Below are 20,408 nucleotides of genomic sequence, written 5' to 3' on the forward strand. Positions count from 1 at the left end.
AACGAAAATCTTTCTACTGGTTCAGCTCTTCTTATAAGAGGGGGAGACTCAGCCAATAGGTTCACTCATTATTGACACACAAGAATGGTTAATGTACTATTCAACTTGATTCATCTCAATATGTACGGACGATATGGTAACCATAGTGACATTAGCATATAGATGCCACTAAAAAGAACATCAAAATACTAGAAGTAGAAATCCAATGCTAACATGAAAATATTACCAAGAGAAAAGCACAAAGTGACTTAATAAGAAGTTTAAGTCCAAGATTGGAAATCCATTAATTGTTGGTATCTGGTTGGAGTGTAAGGAAACATAAATCAAGTGTAACGTGTGATCTCATTAGACTACTTAGAAGTAGATATTATGAATAAGCAGATTCTCCAGAAATACCGAAAGAGCTCAACTCGAGATGCTCCATATTGAATTTCTGAAGGAAGTGGAGAGCCATTGCCATTACTCACTGTCTCATTGCCGCAACCATCACAAGGAGGCACATTTACCCACCTACAATTACAGAACACATGTTAAACACACAAGGTTTAGCCTGTCAGCCATCCACAGTGAAAGAGAACAAAATTCAGCCAAACTTGAATGTAAAATAAACTGCATATCCACAGAAAAAATCTGCAGCAAAGAAAATTTGATAAGCACAACAAATTTATCATTCTCAAGGATCTTCAATTTTCCAATAGCAATGATTTTCACCAATGTAGCATGATGATAAACTTCCACAAAGGTACATGAAAGGAATTCAGCATATCCGCATCTAGAGCAAATAAAACCTCAAAGTTTAAAACCTAAGGTGCGGTTTGAATAGTGAGTTGAGATGAAAGTTGAAAATTGAATAAAATATTGTTAGAATATTATTTTTTAATATTATTATTGTTTTGAGATTTGAAAAAATTGAATTGTTTCTTATATTTTGTGTGAGAATATGAAAAAGTTGTAATGATGAGATGAGATGAGATGAAACACTTACTTCCACCATCCAAACAGGGCCCAAGTCATAATGATGTTTCTTTCTTAAACATAAATAAAGTGATTCCATTAATAAACCGGTGAAAATAAGCTAAAGAAGTCTTAAGAATAATTCAAATTGGGCCAGGCCATGCCCCACTTGCTTCCCTCTTATAAAGCAACTTCAAATTGATTTTAACACCTCCGCCAAGCACCCGATATTCCAGATGATTCTCAACCACCAGACCAATTCATATAAAGTTTATCAAGCAACAAAATTGTCCAAGCCATTCCAAATATCCTCAAGTCTGAAGTAGCTTCAATAATGGTTTAATTCATTCTTCTTTGATGGAAGTTTAGCAATTTAACTTTACATATTGTCACATGCCACTAGAATTTGCTCATCTCTTAAAACTATTTAAAACTCAACCACTTTTTGGAAATAAAAAATAACATGCACATCTATTAACTATATCCACTCACTGAAAACCTTGATGTCACCCATTGAATTCAGTAACGTCATTGCATACAATTTAGAACGAAAAGATCAAGGGAATAAAGTTAGCCAAAAAGACATCAAGGATTGGGCACATTTTTTTTGTTGGAGATCAACATCTAAGCACGAAAAAAAATCCAACAGGCTGGATTATGAAATTAAAAATATTTTTTTTATAGGTAATCAAGAAGCTTTATTCACAAGAGAAGGCAAAACCCAAGTACACAGGATGTATACATGAAAAACCTAACTAGGGTTACAACCGAAAGTAGAAAATCACGGACATTTAGTCCATTAAAATCAATGGCCCCGACCACAAAACAATGTTTAAAAAAAGATAACTCTAAGCTCATCCATTGTTCTCTCGCAATCCTTGAAGCTTCTATCATTTCTCTCCTGCTAAATGCACTAACACATACATATGGGAGCTATTCTCAAGATTGCTACCACATGTGGATTACCTCGGAGGCGGCCTCTCCAGCTTACTAAGAAATCCACCAACCTAAAAGGCATGACCCATGATAGTCCAATTCCCGCAAAAAAATCATCCCACATGGTCCTCGTCACCTCGCAATGTAAAAGCAACTGATCTATTGATTCACCATTCTTCTTACACATGCAACACCAATCCAATGCAATTACCCAACATTTCCTCAGATTATCTGTAGTAAGAATGTTACCCAAGGATGTTCTCCAAACAAGAAAAGCTGCTTTTAAGCTTTCGTTTGCCATATATTCTTCCATGGAAAATTAGTCATTCTCGAGCTCATTAAGGGTAGGTTTGGGGCACAAGACAAAATATAAAATTCTCATCTCATCTCATCTTATTATTACACCTTTTTCAAATCTCCATACAAAATATAATAAACAATTCAACTTTTTCAAATCCCAATACACATTTTTCAAATCCCAAAACAATAATAATATTAAAACATAATATTTTAAACTTCAAAACAAAACACAAAATTCTCATCTCACCCCCCAAACCTCCCCTAAAACTTGGTGAAACAATCTGACTGTGAATCTACCTTTCTTGGAGGGGCTCCAATTCATCTTATCTATAGTACCCTTGGTCATGTATACGGAATACAGTCACGCATAGAACTCTGTGATAGCCTCCAACTCTCAATCTTGGGTTACCCTAATGAAGTCTACATTCCATTGAGGGAGCCACTAGAGAAGACCAAAAGGTTAGCTATCGCTGCATCCTTTGCTCGTGCAAGCTCAAAAATGGTATGGAAGGTGTCTTGGAGGCTTTGTTCACCACACAATTTGTTGTACCAAAATCTGACACGAGGACTGTCACGCACCACAATGTGTGCATTTCTCTGAAAGATCTCCCATCCTCATTCGAGCACCATCCTCCTCAAGCCTCCCCAAACTTCGAATCTATAACAGACTTCCATAAACCCCCCCCCCCCCCCTCTTTCGTGTTGGTTCCGCCACAACCATTTGCCCAGCAAAAGTTGATTGAACTTAATCAAATTACAGATCCCCAATCCACTCCCAAAAATTGGTGTACAAACAATTGACCAATTTACCAGATGAAATTTAAACTCTTCCCCTAGCTCACTCCACAAGAAATTTCGTTGTCATTGTCGTCGTAGCTTCTCAATACAGTTGACTACCTTTGTGGGGAGCGGGAACAAGGACACAAAATAGGTGGGTAGGTTAGAAAAAGTACTTTTAATCAAAGTGAGTCTACCACCTTTAGACAAGTACAACCTCTTCCAAGAAGTCAATCTGCGCTCCACCTTTTAAAGGAATCACCCAGTGGTAAGCCAAGATACTTCATGGGTAAAGAAGATACCTTACATCCAAGAGAGAGGCTACATTCACCGCATCGGGGACAACCCTCACCAGCACCAATTCAAACTTTGAGAGATTAAGGCTTCGTTTGGTTGATGAATTCTTCTCAACTTATCTCAACTCATCATTATAATTTTTTCAAATTCTAATACAAAATATAATAAACAATTTAACTTTTTCAAATCCCAAAATAATAATAATATTAAAAAATAATATTCTAACAATATTTTATCATCTCAACTCAACTCAACTCAACTCACTTCAACATCCAAACACAACCTAACTCTCAAACCCGAGATAGCTTCAAAACAAAGAGAGTATCGTCAGCAAAAAATATATGAGAAATATCAATAGAGTCATAATCATCATTCTCCACCGAGAAACCCTAGAGAAAACCACCTTCCATAAGGCCTAAAATCATCTTATTGAGAGCTTCCATGATGATTATAAGAAGTAATGGAGAGTGCAGGCCCCTGGTCTCAAACCATGGTAGGAGTCTAAGAACCCACCAATGAACCATTCACAAGATAGAAAAGCAAACTATAGAGATACAATACGCTACCCACCACTTCTCCCTAAAGCCACTTATTGCAAGTAAATAAAGTACAAAGTTCCAGTTCACGTGATCATAAGTTTTCTCCATGTCTAATTTGCAAAGTAACCCAGGTTCTCTGGATTTGAGTCGTCCAAAACTTCATTTGCAATTAGAACTGAATCTAGAATTTGTTTACCTTTGATCAATGCATTTTGGGGCTTCAAAATTAACTTCTCCATCACCGTACTCAATCGATTCGATGACACTTTAGCAAGTAACTTGTAGACCCCATTCACAAGGCTAATGGGACGATAGTCTCTAATATCCACGAATCCCATCTTTTTGGGAATAAGGGCTAAAAAAGGGGCATTAAAACTTTTTTCAAATCTGTCATTAGCATGAAATTCTTGAAATACCCTTATAAGGTTACCCTTGATCACTTCCCAACAAGTTTGGAAAAAGCCCATGGTAAAACTGTCAGGGCCTAGAGCCTTGTCACTAGCCATGTCATGGTTACTTTGCACACTTCATCTTCTTCGAAGAGCCTCTCGAGCCACCCGGCAAACTGTTGGTCTAATTATGCAAAAGTTAATCCATTCACTTTTGGTCTCCAAGCGTGTTGTTTGGGGAGGAGGTGTTCCTAGTACCATACGATTAGGGGTGTAACAGGTCTGGTTTGGTCCGGTTTTGGATAAAATTTGAGACCGAACCAGTATGCACCGGTTTTACATTTCAAGAACCGATTCCACACCGATTACCCCCCTTAACCGATACTTCCGGTTTTACCGATTCAGTCTGGTTTTCCGATTTTAATACACTATATTATAAAATATATATAATAGTATATTATAGTATGTAAACTATAGTGATAATATATTGTAGTATATTATAAAATAAAGTAATATAGTATAGCTATTAATACAATAGACTACAGTGATATAAGATTTTAAAATTTAATATTAAATTAATTAGTAATTTATCATATAATACAAAACTATTTTATATATAATTATATATTATATATATAAATTATATACAATATAAAAAATTATAATATATATATGAACCGGTCCGGTTCCGGTCCGTTCCAGTTTTAGAAAAAGAAAAACTGGAACCGGACCTATTTTGACCAGTTTTAAGAAAAATAAAACTGGTACCGGACCGAACCAAACTCAGTATCGGACCAAACCCACTGGTTAGGTCCAATCCAGTTTACCGGTTCACCGGTTTTTTTTTTTTTACACCCCTATGTACAATGTGGTTCTTGATGATTAACTGATCCAAAGAAACTACTCCATCTAACATCAACATGTGGATAGTGGTGGTATGCTTACATGATGGTGGGAGTCACAATTTCCGGATGTTACTCAAAAAATTAAAAATATTAAGGAGTGCATGATGGTGGCTTCATATTGAGTTCTCTAAAGTCTAGCAATTTTTTGTTGCTAAGAAAGGTTTAAGATTTTTTATTTAAATTTAGGCCATACCCTATTCACAAAACTGGGAATATATGGCAGAAGGGAGAAAACATTTTCATAACAAGTCAAACCGGGAAAGCTACTCTTGGGATTGCTGTTTTATCCTACCAACGCTATTCTTATGAAAGTGGAGACTTTACTCGAACAAGTCTGTTAAAGTCTCCTTTGCTACGACTGACATGAAGCTGGGAAGTAACATTCAATTGCTGATATGAAAGTAACCCCATCATTCGATGCTTTCCCCCTTTGTTCAGTTCTAGGAATACTTCTTGTATCTGACTTTTAGTTTTTTCTAACATCCTGTATTATTTATCTCCTCCAATGTAGTCTGGGAGAACTCCTACATGCCCCCTCATTGCTATTTACATTAAATGGGGAAGGACTAATCTTATAAAATTCCTTTCTTTTCTTTTTTCTTTCCTTGCTTTTTTCATTTTCATGCCCATTGAAGATAAAAATAAAATGAAGGTTAATTGTGTCTGATAGAGTTTTGAAAACAATTAGCCCACCTCGACTACTAGTGTGATGTTAAAATATCATAAGATACTACTTGTGCACCCACGTAACAAGTGGGAAAAAAATTATTAATTTTTTTAGCTATGTTCTATATTTATTTTTTTATTCTTCTTATAATCTGATCGTGGAGTAGTCTGAACACAACCTTTTTTTATTACTAACTGTAATAAATTAAATATAGAGGAAATAAGACGAAGGGTTACAGAGGAAAGAAATGTAAGTGACTCAGACCTTTAAAATTTCAAATTGCAAAAATTTTATTGACATAACCTTTTAAATTATTTTAAGCTTAAATTACTAAACTTAAGCTCATTTGACAGAAGAGTGGATCACGTGGCTGGACAAGAGCAACGCTCCTGCTTCACAAATATGTGTTATTTTATTTTTATAATTTGATTGTAGAGTAGTTTGAATGCAGCCTTCTTCTCTATTACTAACTGTAATAAATTCAATACAGAAAAAAGAAGACAGAGTTATAGAGGAAATTAAGTGCATAATATTTATTGATTGACCTTTCTAATTATTTGAAACTTAAATAATCAAACTATGGTCATTTAACACAAGGGATGATGGGGCTTGACAGGAACAGAACTTCTGCATCGAAAAGTTTATGTTATTGATAGATGTTGTAGATGGTTCCACAAAACAATGAAATAACAAAACTACTACATCGAGAAGATAAAAAAATTATGATTCACTATTGATGAAAATTTTGCAGTTTTCTTCTTCTCTTCTCCTTTTGTTTTTGTTTTTGTTTTTGTTTTTTTTTTTGTTTTTTTTAGTGTTTTTCTTTATCTGCACTATAGAAAATGATTGCAGTGTTCAATATATTTGGGTGGAAATCCAATGGCATAAGAAGAAAAGAAACGAAAAACACCTGAAGGATTGCTTGAACCAGGAAAGCAGCTGCAGCAGGAAGGCATGATCTTGTTCCATTTTTGATGGTTTAAAGTTCCCCTCCTAAAAACAAGTTTATCAAATTTACCAATACAAGAGCCTTTTTGCAAAGTGCAACCAATTACATATAGCTATTGACCAATACAGTCTTCACAACAAAATGCTATATTATTCTGTACCAAAAATAATGCAACTGCAGCAAGATTGCAAATAAGAATTATCCAAGAAAATCCAAGCAAAAAAGGGGAAATAAAAAAAAAAAAATTAAGAGAGAGAGAGAGAGAGCGCAAAGCTTTCAAAGGATCTACAGAAATTTCTAACAAAAGGGAGTGTAATAATGATAGAAATAACTAGTATGATGTACTTTGTGAAGTACACCTCCGAAGGAAACCTTTGTACCACTTTTCCCAACAATTTGACATTTAACTAGTATGATGTACTTTGTAAAGTACACCTCCGAAGGAAACCATTGTACCACTTTTCCCAACAAGTTGACATTTACATACTTTAAAGCATCAAATCGGCAAAGATTTAAGGTGGTCTACATCTTATTATTCATATAAACACAAGCGCATCAGAGTAATAGAAACATGTTTTGGATTCATAAGCAGAGAAAACTAAGCTTCGTGGGTGACATCATTGACTTCAACTAGTGATCTCACTTAGTTATTGTCTAACATAGGCTCAAGTATTGTCTGGCAACCAAATGTGTCTAAAAACAGGCTCGGCCATTTTAATATTGAAATATAGAAGGGTAGCTGTTCTTACCTTGGCCAGAGAAACCAATGCTTTTTCCTCAAGCTCGTCGACAGGAACTGTCTTCCGAGCAGCTTCCTGGCGCACTGGGTCCTCGTACTACACCACCAACAGTATAAATACAGAATAAAATAAATAAATTGGTTTTTCTTAAAGAATAGCATATCCCTTTAAGCTATCAAGTAAAATCAACTGGAAATTTTTTTAAAAAAAGAGTCCTACTCGAAAGCTGGAAAAATTTGATTTGCAAGATTCTTTAAATTTTCCTTACAAATAAAATCATGCCATGCCAATAGCGTGGAAGAGCAATGATAAGGATTCCCATGAATTTTTTTATTTTCTCTCCATACAGTTCTACCATGGGTGAACCCTTCTGGTGATCTACACTAGAATCATCATCCCATAAGCTTTTACTGGGTCTGAAATATTTCTGGTTTCAGATGGGCTATTAAAGCACTTATTAATAGAAACCAAGGTTTTTGTATTATCATTAGAGGAGGGAAATTTCTTCCGTATTACTGAAAGAGGCAGGAAGGTTACCAAGGAATTGGTATTCAGCCTTTCTAGCGCTCGTTGGCTGGCAAACACAGTGGAAGAATGCTCCCTTTCGGAGGGAAGGATTTTTTCGACACTTTTTGGGTTGGGTCTTTGGCAATAGCTGCTCACCGGCATTCTAATGCCTTTGGACGCTACTTGGAGGTCACTGAATACGGTGGTAATGGGCATCAAGGCCGGCTTGTGTTCTTGGCAGGGACGAAAGGACAGGGGTGGAAAAATCTGTCCATGGAGATTAAGCATGCTCTATCTTCCCTCTCCAAGGTTCCAGTGGTGGGAATGGGAAAAAGGTGGGTGGTCAAACTAGGACGTACACTAAGGCTACATTGGGTGGTAGAGTAGGAAGTACAAGGGTGGTGCATGGTGGTACGGGATAGGCTATGGTGTCACAAAATGGAGAAAATGAGAAAAAGAAATGGGTAGCAAGGGAGTGTTCTCTGGCAGGGAGGGTTGGTCGAAACTCTGTACCTAAAATAGTTGGAGGTGGTCTGTCCAATGACTATGCAGGAGAAAGTAAGGGGCAGAAGGTATTCTTTGGGCTGAAGGAGGAGCTTTGTTGTTTGAAGAAGGCTGTCAAAGCACTTATAGGCAGTGTGGACTGGGATTTAATTCCTAGGTTGGGCTTGGGCTTGGGCCAATTTCGGTCTAGGTCAAGGCCGAAATTAAGGTTGGATAAAGTTAAAACAAAGATGGGCGTGGGCTTGGGCTTGGGCTTGGGCTTGGGCCAAACACGCCAAGCCCAACCCAAAATGAGTTGGCGTCTCAAAAGGACTGGGCCTTCCTTTGAGAAGGGCTCCACATCCTCAGCTGGGCCTAGCGAGACGTCAACCCAACAATGGCAGCAGTCCAACAACAGCCAGTGAGGGACTATTCCATCGCCGACAACAACCCAACACCAACGGCTCATCGCCAGCAACTTCAGGGGCTACGTAGCTAGATCTTGTGTCGTCGAGAGGGCCAATGGTCAATGGAGAGGCACAGAAGGGTGTGATGGACCTGTCTGGGTTGCCTCCCACCATCACAGCCGTGAAAGCAATGTCATCGACACCGGCGACTGTTTAGTTACCACAGGATTTTGTAGAGGAGAGGACGGGAGCGTTGCTAGGAGGTTTGCAACACTATGAGAAGTCACATAACATGCCAGCGGCGACCTCTGGGCTGACGAAACTTTCCCTAACTACTCAGAAACCAATAAAGGCACCGGAATCCTCTTTTAGTTGCCTAAAAATCCCTATCTGTTGACCCTAACAGTGCGGGAAGCCTGGGTAACTCAGAGGAAGTTGCTATGGAAGGGGCTCTGGTAGTATTTGAGTCTACAAATGGAGAGGATGCATCGAGGGGTAGGTTGTCTATTGAGGGGATAGAACCTACTCCATTGAACTCGTTTCATCCGAGGGTGTCAAATTGGGTAATTCAAAAAGCCATGGAAATCAAACATTGTGTTGGGATTACATGTTAGGGTTTTGAAGATGAATTTTTGGCATTACTCACAACTATTGAAGCTGGACATGCACAAGCCAAAGCTGATCCCTCTCTTAATTTGGATAAAAATAGAGAGAGAGAACTCAAGAGGCTTACATGGGCAATGAACGATGAGGGAGGGGAGCGGAGCTCTAGCCAAGGGTGTCTTAAGGGAAGGACAACGATGGTTCTGATATGAAGTCAAAAATTATACCTTGGAACGTAAGGGGCTAATGAGCAGGCCAAACGGCTCGAAGTCAAAAACTTAGTTCGACAATGGCAAGGTGATATCATATGTTTACAGGAGACTAAGTTAGAATTAATTGCAAGGCAAATAGTTCAAAGTTTGTGGAAAGGGCATCATGTCGTGTGGTCGTATCTGCCTTCTAAGGGAGCATCAGGTGGTGTCCTTATCATGTTCAATAAAAGGGTGGTGGAAAGATTAAGGGTAGGTTTGGGGGGTGAGATGAGACACAAAATTCTCATCTCATCTCATCATTACACCTTTTTCAAATCCTCATACAAAATATAATAAACAATTCAACTTTTTTAAATTTCAAAACAATAATAATACTAAAACACAATATTTTAAACCTTCAAACAAAACACAAAATTCTCATCTCACCCCCCAAACCTGCCTAAAAAAATGTGTGGGTGATTTCACTGTGGCTTGCTCCTTTGTAAATATAGAAGATGGGTTCCAATAGGCACTTGCAGGAGTTTACAACCCTAATATTGATGCAGAAAAAAGATCATTGTGGGAAGAATTGGTGGGACTTTTTAGTTGGTGGGAGTTACCAAGTTGTATAGGGGGGTGATTTCAATGTATCTTGTTTCCTAAGTGAAAGGTCAGGTATGTCCCACATCAGACCCATTACGAGAGAATTTTCTGATTTCATTTCATAACAGGCACCTATGGATATCCCACTAACGGGAGGCATGTTTACTTGGTCCACCACTCGAGAACTCCCATCTTGGTCAAGAATTAATAGATTTTTGCTAACTCCAGAATGGGAGTCACATTTTTCTGATGTAACTATTTTCCTGATGTAACTCAAAGACGACTACCTAGAGTATGCTCTGATTATTTCTCTATCCTCTTGGACTGTGGAGGCATCCAAGGAGGGAGAATGTATTTTAAATTCGAAAATATGTGGCTTAAATCTGACTATTTTGTAGACAAGGTCAGGCGATGGTGGTCCTCTTATGATTTCCAAGGCTCTTCAAGCTTCATATTGGCAAGAAAGTTAAAGGCACTGAAACACGACTTGAAGCAATGTTATGAAGAAGTGTTTGGCAATGTGCTACTACAACGACATTCCCATCTGGAGAAGTTACAGGGTTTGGAGGGTGAGGAGGAGGCAAGAACTCTCTCTGAATCCGAAAAAACTCGCAAGAGTCAGGTAGTCACTGAACTTGAATGACTATTATTGACGGAAGAGATCTCTTAGAGATAGAAATGAAGGACATTATGGCTCAAGAAGGGAGACAAGTGTACAAAGTTCTTTTATAGGGTGGCTAATTCGCATCGGAGGAACAATGTTATTGATACATTGATGGTAGATGGAGCAGTTTCTTCGGATCAATCAAGTATCAAGAACCACATTGTACAATATTATGAACATCTCCTAGCCGAACAACAACCATGGAGACCAACAGTAGATGAGTTGACTTTCTCGAGACTATCGTCCCATTAGCTTTGTGAATGGGACTGTATTATTATGTTTTGAAGCCGTATCAGGCCTTAAGGTGAATTTGAGTAAGTCGGAGCTGGTTCCAGTGGGGGAGGTGCGGAATATTAACTGTTTGGCGCTCTTTTGGGTTGTAAAGTTTCTTCTTTACCTATGAAATATCTTGGTCTTCCGTTGGGGGCGACTTTTAAGGCTAAGGGATTGTTTGGAAGATGGGATGGTCTCACATCTCATTTCTTCTCATTTCCATCACAAACATCATTCAAACATAAACATTTTTCAATTTCAAATTTTCAACTTTTTCATCAAATCATTACCTAAACATTAAAATTTTCTCAAACTTTTAAACAAAATATAAAAAACAATTCAACTTTTTCAAATATAAAAAAATGATATTTTATTAATATTTTAATTTTATAATATTTTTATTCAAATTTTTCTCTCTCATTTCTCAAAACCCCATAAAACATCATAACCTAAATCATTTCACTACTATTCACAGATTTATTATCTCATCTCATTCCCCTAACATCCCCTAAGTCTATATGGGATGAGGTAGTTGAGAAGATTGAGAAAAGACTGGCGGGTTGGAAGCGATTATACTTATCAAAACGGGGTAGAATTACTCTTATTAAAAGTACTCTTTCCAGTCTCCCAACTTATTACCTATTCTAATTTCTATTGCCTGCAAGGGTGGCAAACCAGATTAAAAAATTATTTCGTACTTTTTTGTGGGGTGGAATGGGAGAGGAGACTAAAATCCACCTTGTTAGTTGGAATAGAGTTTGTTCTCCTATTTCAAATGGAGGCTTAGGGATTCGTAATTTGAGTAGTTTCAACAAGGCTTTATTGAGGAAATAATTGTGGAGGTATCAATTGGAATAGGAGTCTTTTTTTATATATATAGGTAAACAAAATTTTATTAATCAAAGAATTAGGCAAAGCCCAATAAAGAAAAAACACAATGTGCCCTAATTAAGAAGACACCAAAGAAATAAGAAAGTCATGAAGGTTCATGCCATTAAAATCAACAGCAATGGCCCAGGTACATAGAGTAGTGTAAAATAAAGTTTTAAGTTCCTCTAATGATCTCTCTCTACCTTCAAACGTCCTCGCATTGTGCTCTTACCACAAGCACCACATGATGCAAATAGGGATCATCTTCCAAACCGCTTTAATCTGCTACATGCCTCCTATATTTGTCCAACTGGCTAGCACTGTCACTACAGTCTCTGGCATAACCAAAGCCAGCTCTACTCAACCGATCACCTCATTCCACAAAACCCTTGCTGTCTCACAATGTAAAAGAAGATGGTCCACCGACTCTCCCCCTCCCCTACACATGCAATACCAATCTGCTATGATAATCCTCATTTACCTCAAATTATCAGTTGTAAGGATTTTGCCCAAAGTTGTTGTCCACACGAAAAAAGTAGCTTTGGAGGGTACCTTATGTCTCCAAAGTCTTTTCTAAGGAAAATAAGAGTTAGGCTCTTGAGTGAGAACCTTATAAAAAGAGCAAATTGAAAAAGCACATTTCCCAGCGGGTGACCACCACAATCCATCTTCTTGTTGATTGCTCGGTTTAATGGAAGAGGCTGTAAAAATCAGCAAAGCTGCTCATCTCCCAATCTTGTGCTGCTCTACTAAAACTAATGTCTCAATGGATCTGTCCACCCGAAAACCCCATGACATCCACCACTGCAACTTCTTTATCACTAGCAATTTGGAATAATGACGGGAATGAAACGTGTAGGGGTATATCCCCACACCAAATATCTTTCCAGAATTTAATCCCGAAGCCCTCCCCCAACTGGAATCGAGTTTGTCGAGAAACAAACCCTCATCCTCTTCTAATGTGTTTCTACAACCCCACTCCATATGCTCCTCTAACTACTTTAGTACTCCATCCCCCCCAGATGCCTCCATATTTATGCTCAATCACCACCTTCCAAAAGGCTTCTAGTTCCTTATTATATCTCCATAACCATTTTCCAAATAACGCACGATTAAAGATTCTCACATTTCTAATACCCAAACCACCATTAGAGATAGGACGACATACCGTTTCTCACTTCACTAGATAGAATTTGAACTCCTCTCCCATGCCACCCCACAAGAAGTCACGTTGGAGCTTCTCAATTCGATATGTCACCCTTGCAGGTATACGAAAAAGTGATAAAAAATAAGTTGGCAGGTTAGAAAGTGTACTCTTTATCAAAGTGATCCTGCCGCCTTTCAATAAGTACATTCTCTTCGATCCCGCTAATCTCTTCTCTATCTTCTTAATCACCATCTCCCATATAGAGGACGCTCTCGCAGCCAACCCCAATGGAAGTCCCAAGTACGTCAAAGGAAGAGAGGCTATCTTACACCCCCAATGTGCTAGCCAGTTGCCGTATATTAGGAACATCTCCAATTGAAACCATCTCTGATTTATTTAAATTCACTTTCAAACTGGAGATTGGTTCAAAACAAAGCAGCAAGGCCTTCAGCACTTGAATCTAATTTTGGTCTGGCTTACAAAAAACAAGTGTATCATCTGCAAATAACAAGTGAGATATATTAATGATACCCCTATCAGGGGTTCCAATCGAAAAGCCATCCACAAAGCCATTATTAACCAAAGCCGATGTCATCCTGCTTAAACCCTCCATCACAAAAACAAACATCAGAGGCGACAATGGATCACCTTGTCTTAAGCCTCGCGAACTATGAGAAAAACCAGCTGGGCTACCATTTATCAATACGGAAAATCTCACCATTGATATGCACCAGTGAATTAAAGTCTGTCATCTCTTACCAAAACCGCACCTCCCAAGGAGGTAGAGAAGAAAATCCTAGTTAACGTGATCATACGCTTTCTCCATGTCAAGCTTGCAGATGATTCCTGCTATACCAACCTTCAGCATACTATCCAGACATTCATTAGCAATAAGAGAGGTTATAGATCGGACATATGGGAGTGATTGGGGAGTTGGTATTCTAAGGAGGCTAGGGGGGGCTTATGGTGTGAGTCTTTGGAAATTTATTAGAAAGGGATGGGAGAATTTTGCTAAACATATTAATTTTGTTGTTGGTGAGGGTTCAAGGATCCATTTTTGGCTTGATTTTTGGTGTGGTGATCGGGCTTGTTCTAGTATGTTTCTAGTTATTTTTCGTATGGCAGCCAATCGGAACGCTATTGTTTCTGATTTGTTAGCCCGTTCTAATGGTACCTTGCAATGGGATGTTTGTTTAACTAGAGCTACACAAGATTGGAAACTTGACGATGTTTCTGATTTTTTCAGCTTCTTATACTCCCTGGGGATTGGGGGTAATGAGAGGGATAGACTTTTATGGAAGCATATGGGTAGTAAATAGTTTTTGGTACGGTCTTACTATAAGGTGTTGACTATTCAGCATTGTTCTCGTTTTCCTTGACAGTGTATTTGGAGGTCTCATGTGCCATCTAAAGTCGCTTTTTTCATATGGACAGCGTCACTCGGGAACATTTTAATGATTGATAACTTGAAGAAGTGTGGTTTTGTTGTTATAGAGTGATGTTTCATGTGTAAAAAACGTGGGGAATATGTGGATCATTTACTTCTGCACTGCGACGTGGCAAAAGCATTGTGGGATGGTGTTTTCAGTAAAGTTGGGCTGGCTTGGGTGATGCCCATGAAAGTAGTGGATCTACTTGCGTGTCGGATTGGGATTCAAACCTTTCTTCAACAGGCTGCTATGTGCAAGATGGTTCCTTTGTGTCTTATGTGGTGTATTTGGTGGGAAAGGAACGAGTGATGCTTTAATAATAAGGAGTGCACTATGGAGGAAATCTAGAAATTCTTTGTGTTCTCTTTATTTCAATGGTTTTTGGCTATAGTGCTTAATGGAGCTTCAGCTCATGATTTTCTATTTTTAATTTCTTCTTTGTAGAATGTAATTAGGTGTTTTCTTTTATATACTTCATATATGCATGAGCTTGGCCTATTTCATAAAATTCTTTTGTATACTTCGATGAATAAAATTCTTTCTTATCAAAAAAAATATTTAAAGACTTCGAATTCTGTTTTTTTTTTTTTTCCCTCAAGCATATGTTTTCATGCAACCAAATTAGCAGATAATGTGAATGAAAATGAGAACTGAAGTATACCATACCCGAAGTGAGAAAGCACAGAAAATGCAATTACCTTGCTAACTTGAGCAACATAAGGCCGTATTCTCTGCTCGAACTCTCCGTTATCCTCCGCCGCAAGATACTGTTGAAGCAAGAGCGCCTCCTCCTCCCCCTAAAATTACCAAAACAGCACAAGCATTTTCAAGCACATTAAAAACACTTCCGAAGTTCCATTAACCAAAAAGAAAAGCTTAAAGTCAACCAAATTAGAGGACGAACCTGCAACATCCTAGCCAATTCCTCATCGGACACTAACAATTCGGCGTAGTTTCGCGCACTGTTACTGATTGATTCGCTAAGCCTCTGTTCTTTGACTTCATCGTTAATCGGCACCAAACGAAGTTTCTCCGAAATGGAAATGAGATCGGAGTCTTCCACTACGACACGGTCGTCATGGGCGCCAATTATCTGCAAAGAAAATGCATCATAAAAAATACAAAAGAGCCGGAAATTCTCAATCCATCCATTCTTATTAAGAGATGACAAAAAGAACCTTTTGCTCGTCGGGGGGAACTGAGGTGAGAGAGAATAGCTGGAATTTGAAAACCTGTAAAGAATCACAGGTCAGACAGTGAGCGAGCGAGAGAGAGAGAGAGAGAGAGAGAGAGAGAGTGACCTCGAAGCCGTCGTCGGTGTCGTAGTCGATGACGAAGTCGGAGTCGTTGTGGCGGACTTGGAATTTCCGAGCAACCATTTTCTTTCCGTGTATTCTCTGTAGAGAGCCAATAACTTGGAGCAAAAGAAAATTTTCCGTGTATTTTCTGTAGTGGGGGGGAAGAACTTGGATAAAAAAAGGAAAAGTCTTCCTTTTTGAAGAAAAATTAAAAGGGCAGATTTATTATAATAATTTTTTTAAACATTTAAAAAACTTAAAAATAAAATAAAATATACTAATGGTCAAATACCGGAAACAAACCTGGGGTCCTAGAGAAGAAAATAACATTTTCCATGGAAAAAAATAGTATGCAGAGGGCCAAGAACTTTTACAAATTTCCGCGTATATTCTATCTTTTCTTCAATTTTATAGAGTTTTTGGATTAGAGGGTCGAGTCAATTTTCTAATAATATTAATTGTTAAATAAATATTTTAAGATTCATTTTATTATCTCTCTTCCATTTTAAGCGTGAAATCTAAACAATCTCCATCTTTATTTTATACCTTCCTTTATCTTTATTTATACCTTCCTTCTGGGTAGTTGGAAAAGTAAAAGATTTATTTATTTATTTTTAAATAAAATGTAGGTAACAAGATATTACATAAGTTCAATAGGTGTCGTAAATAGGGGTGAAAAAAATATCGGTGAATTGGTAAATTGGATCAAACCAAACCGAATCGATAGGTTTGGTCCGGTACTAGGTTCGGTCCGCTCCGATACTAGTACTATTTTTTTCAAAATCCGTTAAAATCGATTCGATTTCACCAGTTCATATATATATTAAATTTTTATATTGTATAAAATATTTTTTATATAATTATATATATTATAATATATATAAAATATTTTTTTATTATATTATAAATTACTAATTAATATAATATTAAATTTTAAAATCATATATAAATAACTATATATTATCATTATAGTTTATTGTATTTGTAGTTATACCAATACTATATCGCTATATATTATAATATACTATAATATATCACTATATTACTATAGTTTCTAATATATATTATAATATATTACAATATATTGTCACTATATTATTATATACTATAGTATATATACTATATACAATATATAATATACTATATATACTATATAGTATATAGTATATCTTGTTCATTATCAGAAGGAATATCTTGATCAAATTGTTTGTCAATTTTAAAATATAAAAATTCTTATTTTAAAACATCATTTTCAGATTTAAGATTATTAATCTCATATTTGAGTTCAATGATTTCATTTTTAATAAAATTAATTTCATGTAGCAAATCACTAATAGAAATATCTTTGAATTTTTTCTTTTGAAATCTCTCCAAAATGTCTTAAAAACTAATCATTTGTTTAAAAGTTTCTAGTTCTTGGTGAACCATGGTCTTCTTGAGTTTAAGAATATATTCTTTTTTAAGCTCAAGATTTGTGATTTGAGAAATCAAGGTTAATGATAGATTTTCTTATTCTTTAGCCTTGGTTAAAATATTGATTGTTTTACTAAAGGATTTGCAATAAGATTTATCACAATTGCAACCAAGCTTAATATCAGGAGAATCAAGAGACTCAGTTTCTGAGTGATACTCTAAATCACTAAAACTAAACTCATGAATGTCTAGGAGTCGAAACAATTCTTCTTAATCATTGGCATCAATATTCAATTGATTAAACTTCTTTTTAAGTTTGTTGGGTTTCTGAAAACATTCATCAACAAAATATACAGATTTGCCACAATTATAACATTTTCCTTTTGAAAAATTCTTTTTCTTAGGAAAAGATTTAGAAAAATGTTTTTTAGAAGATTTCTTGTAAAATTGATTAAACTTCTTTTTAAGTTTGTTGGGTTTCTGAGAACATTCATCAGCAAAATATACAGATTTGTCACAATTATAACATTTTCCTTTTGAAAAATTCTTTTTCTTAGAAAAAGATTTAGAAAAATGTTTTTTAGAAGACTTCTTGTAAAATTCATCATGGGATTTTCTCCTTGTCCCTCCATGAGGTTTGGAATACTTTGTAAAATGTTTGTGCATTCTTCTAGATGAAGCAATAGGAAGAAGGCCAAATTGTTCGCAAAAAGTTCTCATTTCGTATTTGGCTTTCTTGCTATTCTTCATCTGTTCACGAAGCATTCTTTGATCGTTATACATACTAATACCAAATTTCTTAATTATACTAAAAATTTCACCATATGTGTAATTCTCGTAATTAAGAAATCCTGAGATATCAGTAAATTCCTTCTTAACTTTATGAGCAAATAAACAGGGTAGACCATCAATAAACTTTTCCTTCCAGTAAGGCTTATGACTATCGTCTCTAAGCATTACTCTGGAAATAAAAACATCTTGATACCATTTGTAATCAGACATCTGATGGCATCGTAAATTATTCAGTTGATCACTAATAGGATTAGTAATGTTGGAGGAGGGAGTTACAACAAAATGTTTAAGAATAGTGTAGATCAAAGTATTAACATCATCAGGATGTGTCATTCCTATAGTGTCATAAAATATAGGTAACCTTTCGTCGTTACGCTTAACAACATTCTGAATGGTTTCTTTAGGTTCATCAGTAAGATGCTTATCCCACCAATGACGAAGTACCCCAAAAAAACCTTGTGTTAAAATAATAACAATATTAGGTTGTCTGATATTATTGTTAATATAAGCATTTGCAACTAAAGATATTTTACTCATGGTATTGAGAATTTCTTGTTCAAATAATCCATCAATATTTCATTCGTAAATTTTGTCAGCAGAGTAAAAAGATTGAGTTTGAAAAACTTTTTCTTCAAATTGTAAATCAGGAGTAGGTCTGGAATACCAGTTTTTCGTCAGACTTATTGGTTTGTGTCATTTTAAAGAAAATTTGACTATCTCAGGTTTTAAATCAAAATCTTGAAAATTCTTTTCAAGAAGATCAATATCCTTAGCAACAGATGAATCACTATTAGATGATTCTTCTGTAGCTTCAACAAGAACAACTTCTTTTTCGTTGCTGATAAGAGCACTAGTAGAAGGTTGTTCTTTCTTAAGATCAACAAGCATTTGTTCAATTTTATCAAGGATCTTGGCCTGTGGGTTTTTGAAATCAATTTTAGGCTGACTCTGTGGTAAAATAATCAAAGGTTTTTCAATGATTTTGGAATTTTTCTTTGACTAATCTTTAGGGAAAACCAAAGGATTTTTAATAGTTGTTGAAATAGGGACTAGAGCGAAAATAGATTTTCTGTTTTTTCTTCGATCCTAACCAACTGTTGTCCGATAGTATGAAAAACAAGATTTACAAAATTATTCTGGTGAATAATATTTCTTGTTTCTTTCAAAATCTTGTCTTCTTTTGGATCTTTGGATACAGTTTCAGGGATCTTAAAAGGAGCAGTAGTTACTTTAGATCCTTTGTATGAAACAAAAATTGCCTCCAAAGGTGGGTGACTGGATTGAATCATCATTTTGCCTTCTTCCTTGACAAAATTATTTTTAACAACATTTAAACTATTTTTTGAAACATAATAGTTTTCAACAAAATTGAAAAAAAGTATGTGCATTTAGAGGTCATTCATCTATTCTTTCCATTTTCTTTTAATACGTAATTTTTCAGAAGCAGAAAAAATAGCATGATAGGCCTTTCGCTTGTCACAGTTTTCTTTTGAACTGTATTCGTTAACAAGAGCAACTAAATCAAACTCAAAAGACCTATTTATCACAGTAAGGTTGTGATAAATATGTGCAACAGGAGCGGCTATATATGAAATTGTAGGAGATAAAGATGAAGTATCTTCTTCTTTATCAACTTCTTCCTTATCAACTTCTTCCTTTACAGACTTATCATTGGATGTTTTGGTATCCTTGGTAGAAAAATAAGCAGAAGTAACTTGAGAGAATATTGAAATTCCTTTCAATTTTAAATTAGGATTAACCGGTTGGCCTGTTTTGACTGAATCTTCTAGAAATTTTTGAGATTTTGATCTCTTCTTACAAGATTGTCAGAAACAGAACCAACAAAAGAAGATCTAGATCCGGCAAAAGAATTTCTTCTTAAGCTAGGAGCTTGATCAAAAGTAATTTTTACAGTACCATCTAAATATTGTTGGATGTAGTCCAAAGTACAATCATCTGAAACAGTTTTAATAGGAGAAACTTCATGTTCTAAAGTCCATTCATTGGGAAGAGAAATATCTTTCTAATAAACCATTTTTGGAACTTGAATGTTCACATCTGGGGTAGAACTCTGGATCAAGAGAGTCTTTTCCGCAATTGGTTTTGAAATAATTTTTGGATTTAAATTCGTTTTTAAAAGACGATAGTAAATCCGATAAATAAGAGCAAGTGGTTTGCGTCCTTCTAGCATGTTACAGCCAGAGGTTAAAATATTCAATGTTAAGGCTTTGATAATGTTATTATCATCCAAAGCAAGAGTTAAATTCGGAAAAC

At 36.1% G+C, this 20,408-nt stretch overlaps 1 protein-coding gene across 1 annotated transcript in view; it reads right to left on the reverse strand.

The window, feature by feature from the left end:
- LOC108995241 (peptide-N(4)-(N-acetyl-beta-glucosaminyl)asparagine amidase) overlaps positions 1-16,103 on the reverse strand; it is a 28,147-nt gene extending 12,044 nt beyond the window's left edge. Inside the window, 7 exon segments of the mRNA XM_018970765.2 lie at positions 397-510; positions 6,675-6,757; positions 7,463-7,549; positions 15,330-15,428; positions 15,536-15,724; positions 15,810-15,863; positions 15,933-16,103. Coding sequence (XP_018826310.2) covers positions 397-510; positions 6,675-6,757; positions 7,463-7,549; positions 15,330-15,428; positions 15,536-15,724; positions 15,810-15,863; positions 15,933-16,010 — 704 coding nt within the window. The 5' untranslated portion in view covers positions 16,011-16,103.
- Between the last annotated feature and the right edge of the window lie 4,305 nt (positions 16,104-20,408).

Source organism: Juglans regia, chromosome 11 (assembly GCF_001411555.2).
Source record: "Juglans regia cultivar Chandler chromosome 11, Walnut 2.0, whole genome shotgun sequence".
NCBI classification, from domain to species: Eukaryota; Viridiplantae; Streptophyta; class Magnoliopsida; order Fagales; family Juglandaceae; genus Juglans; species Juglans regia.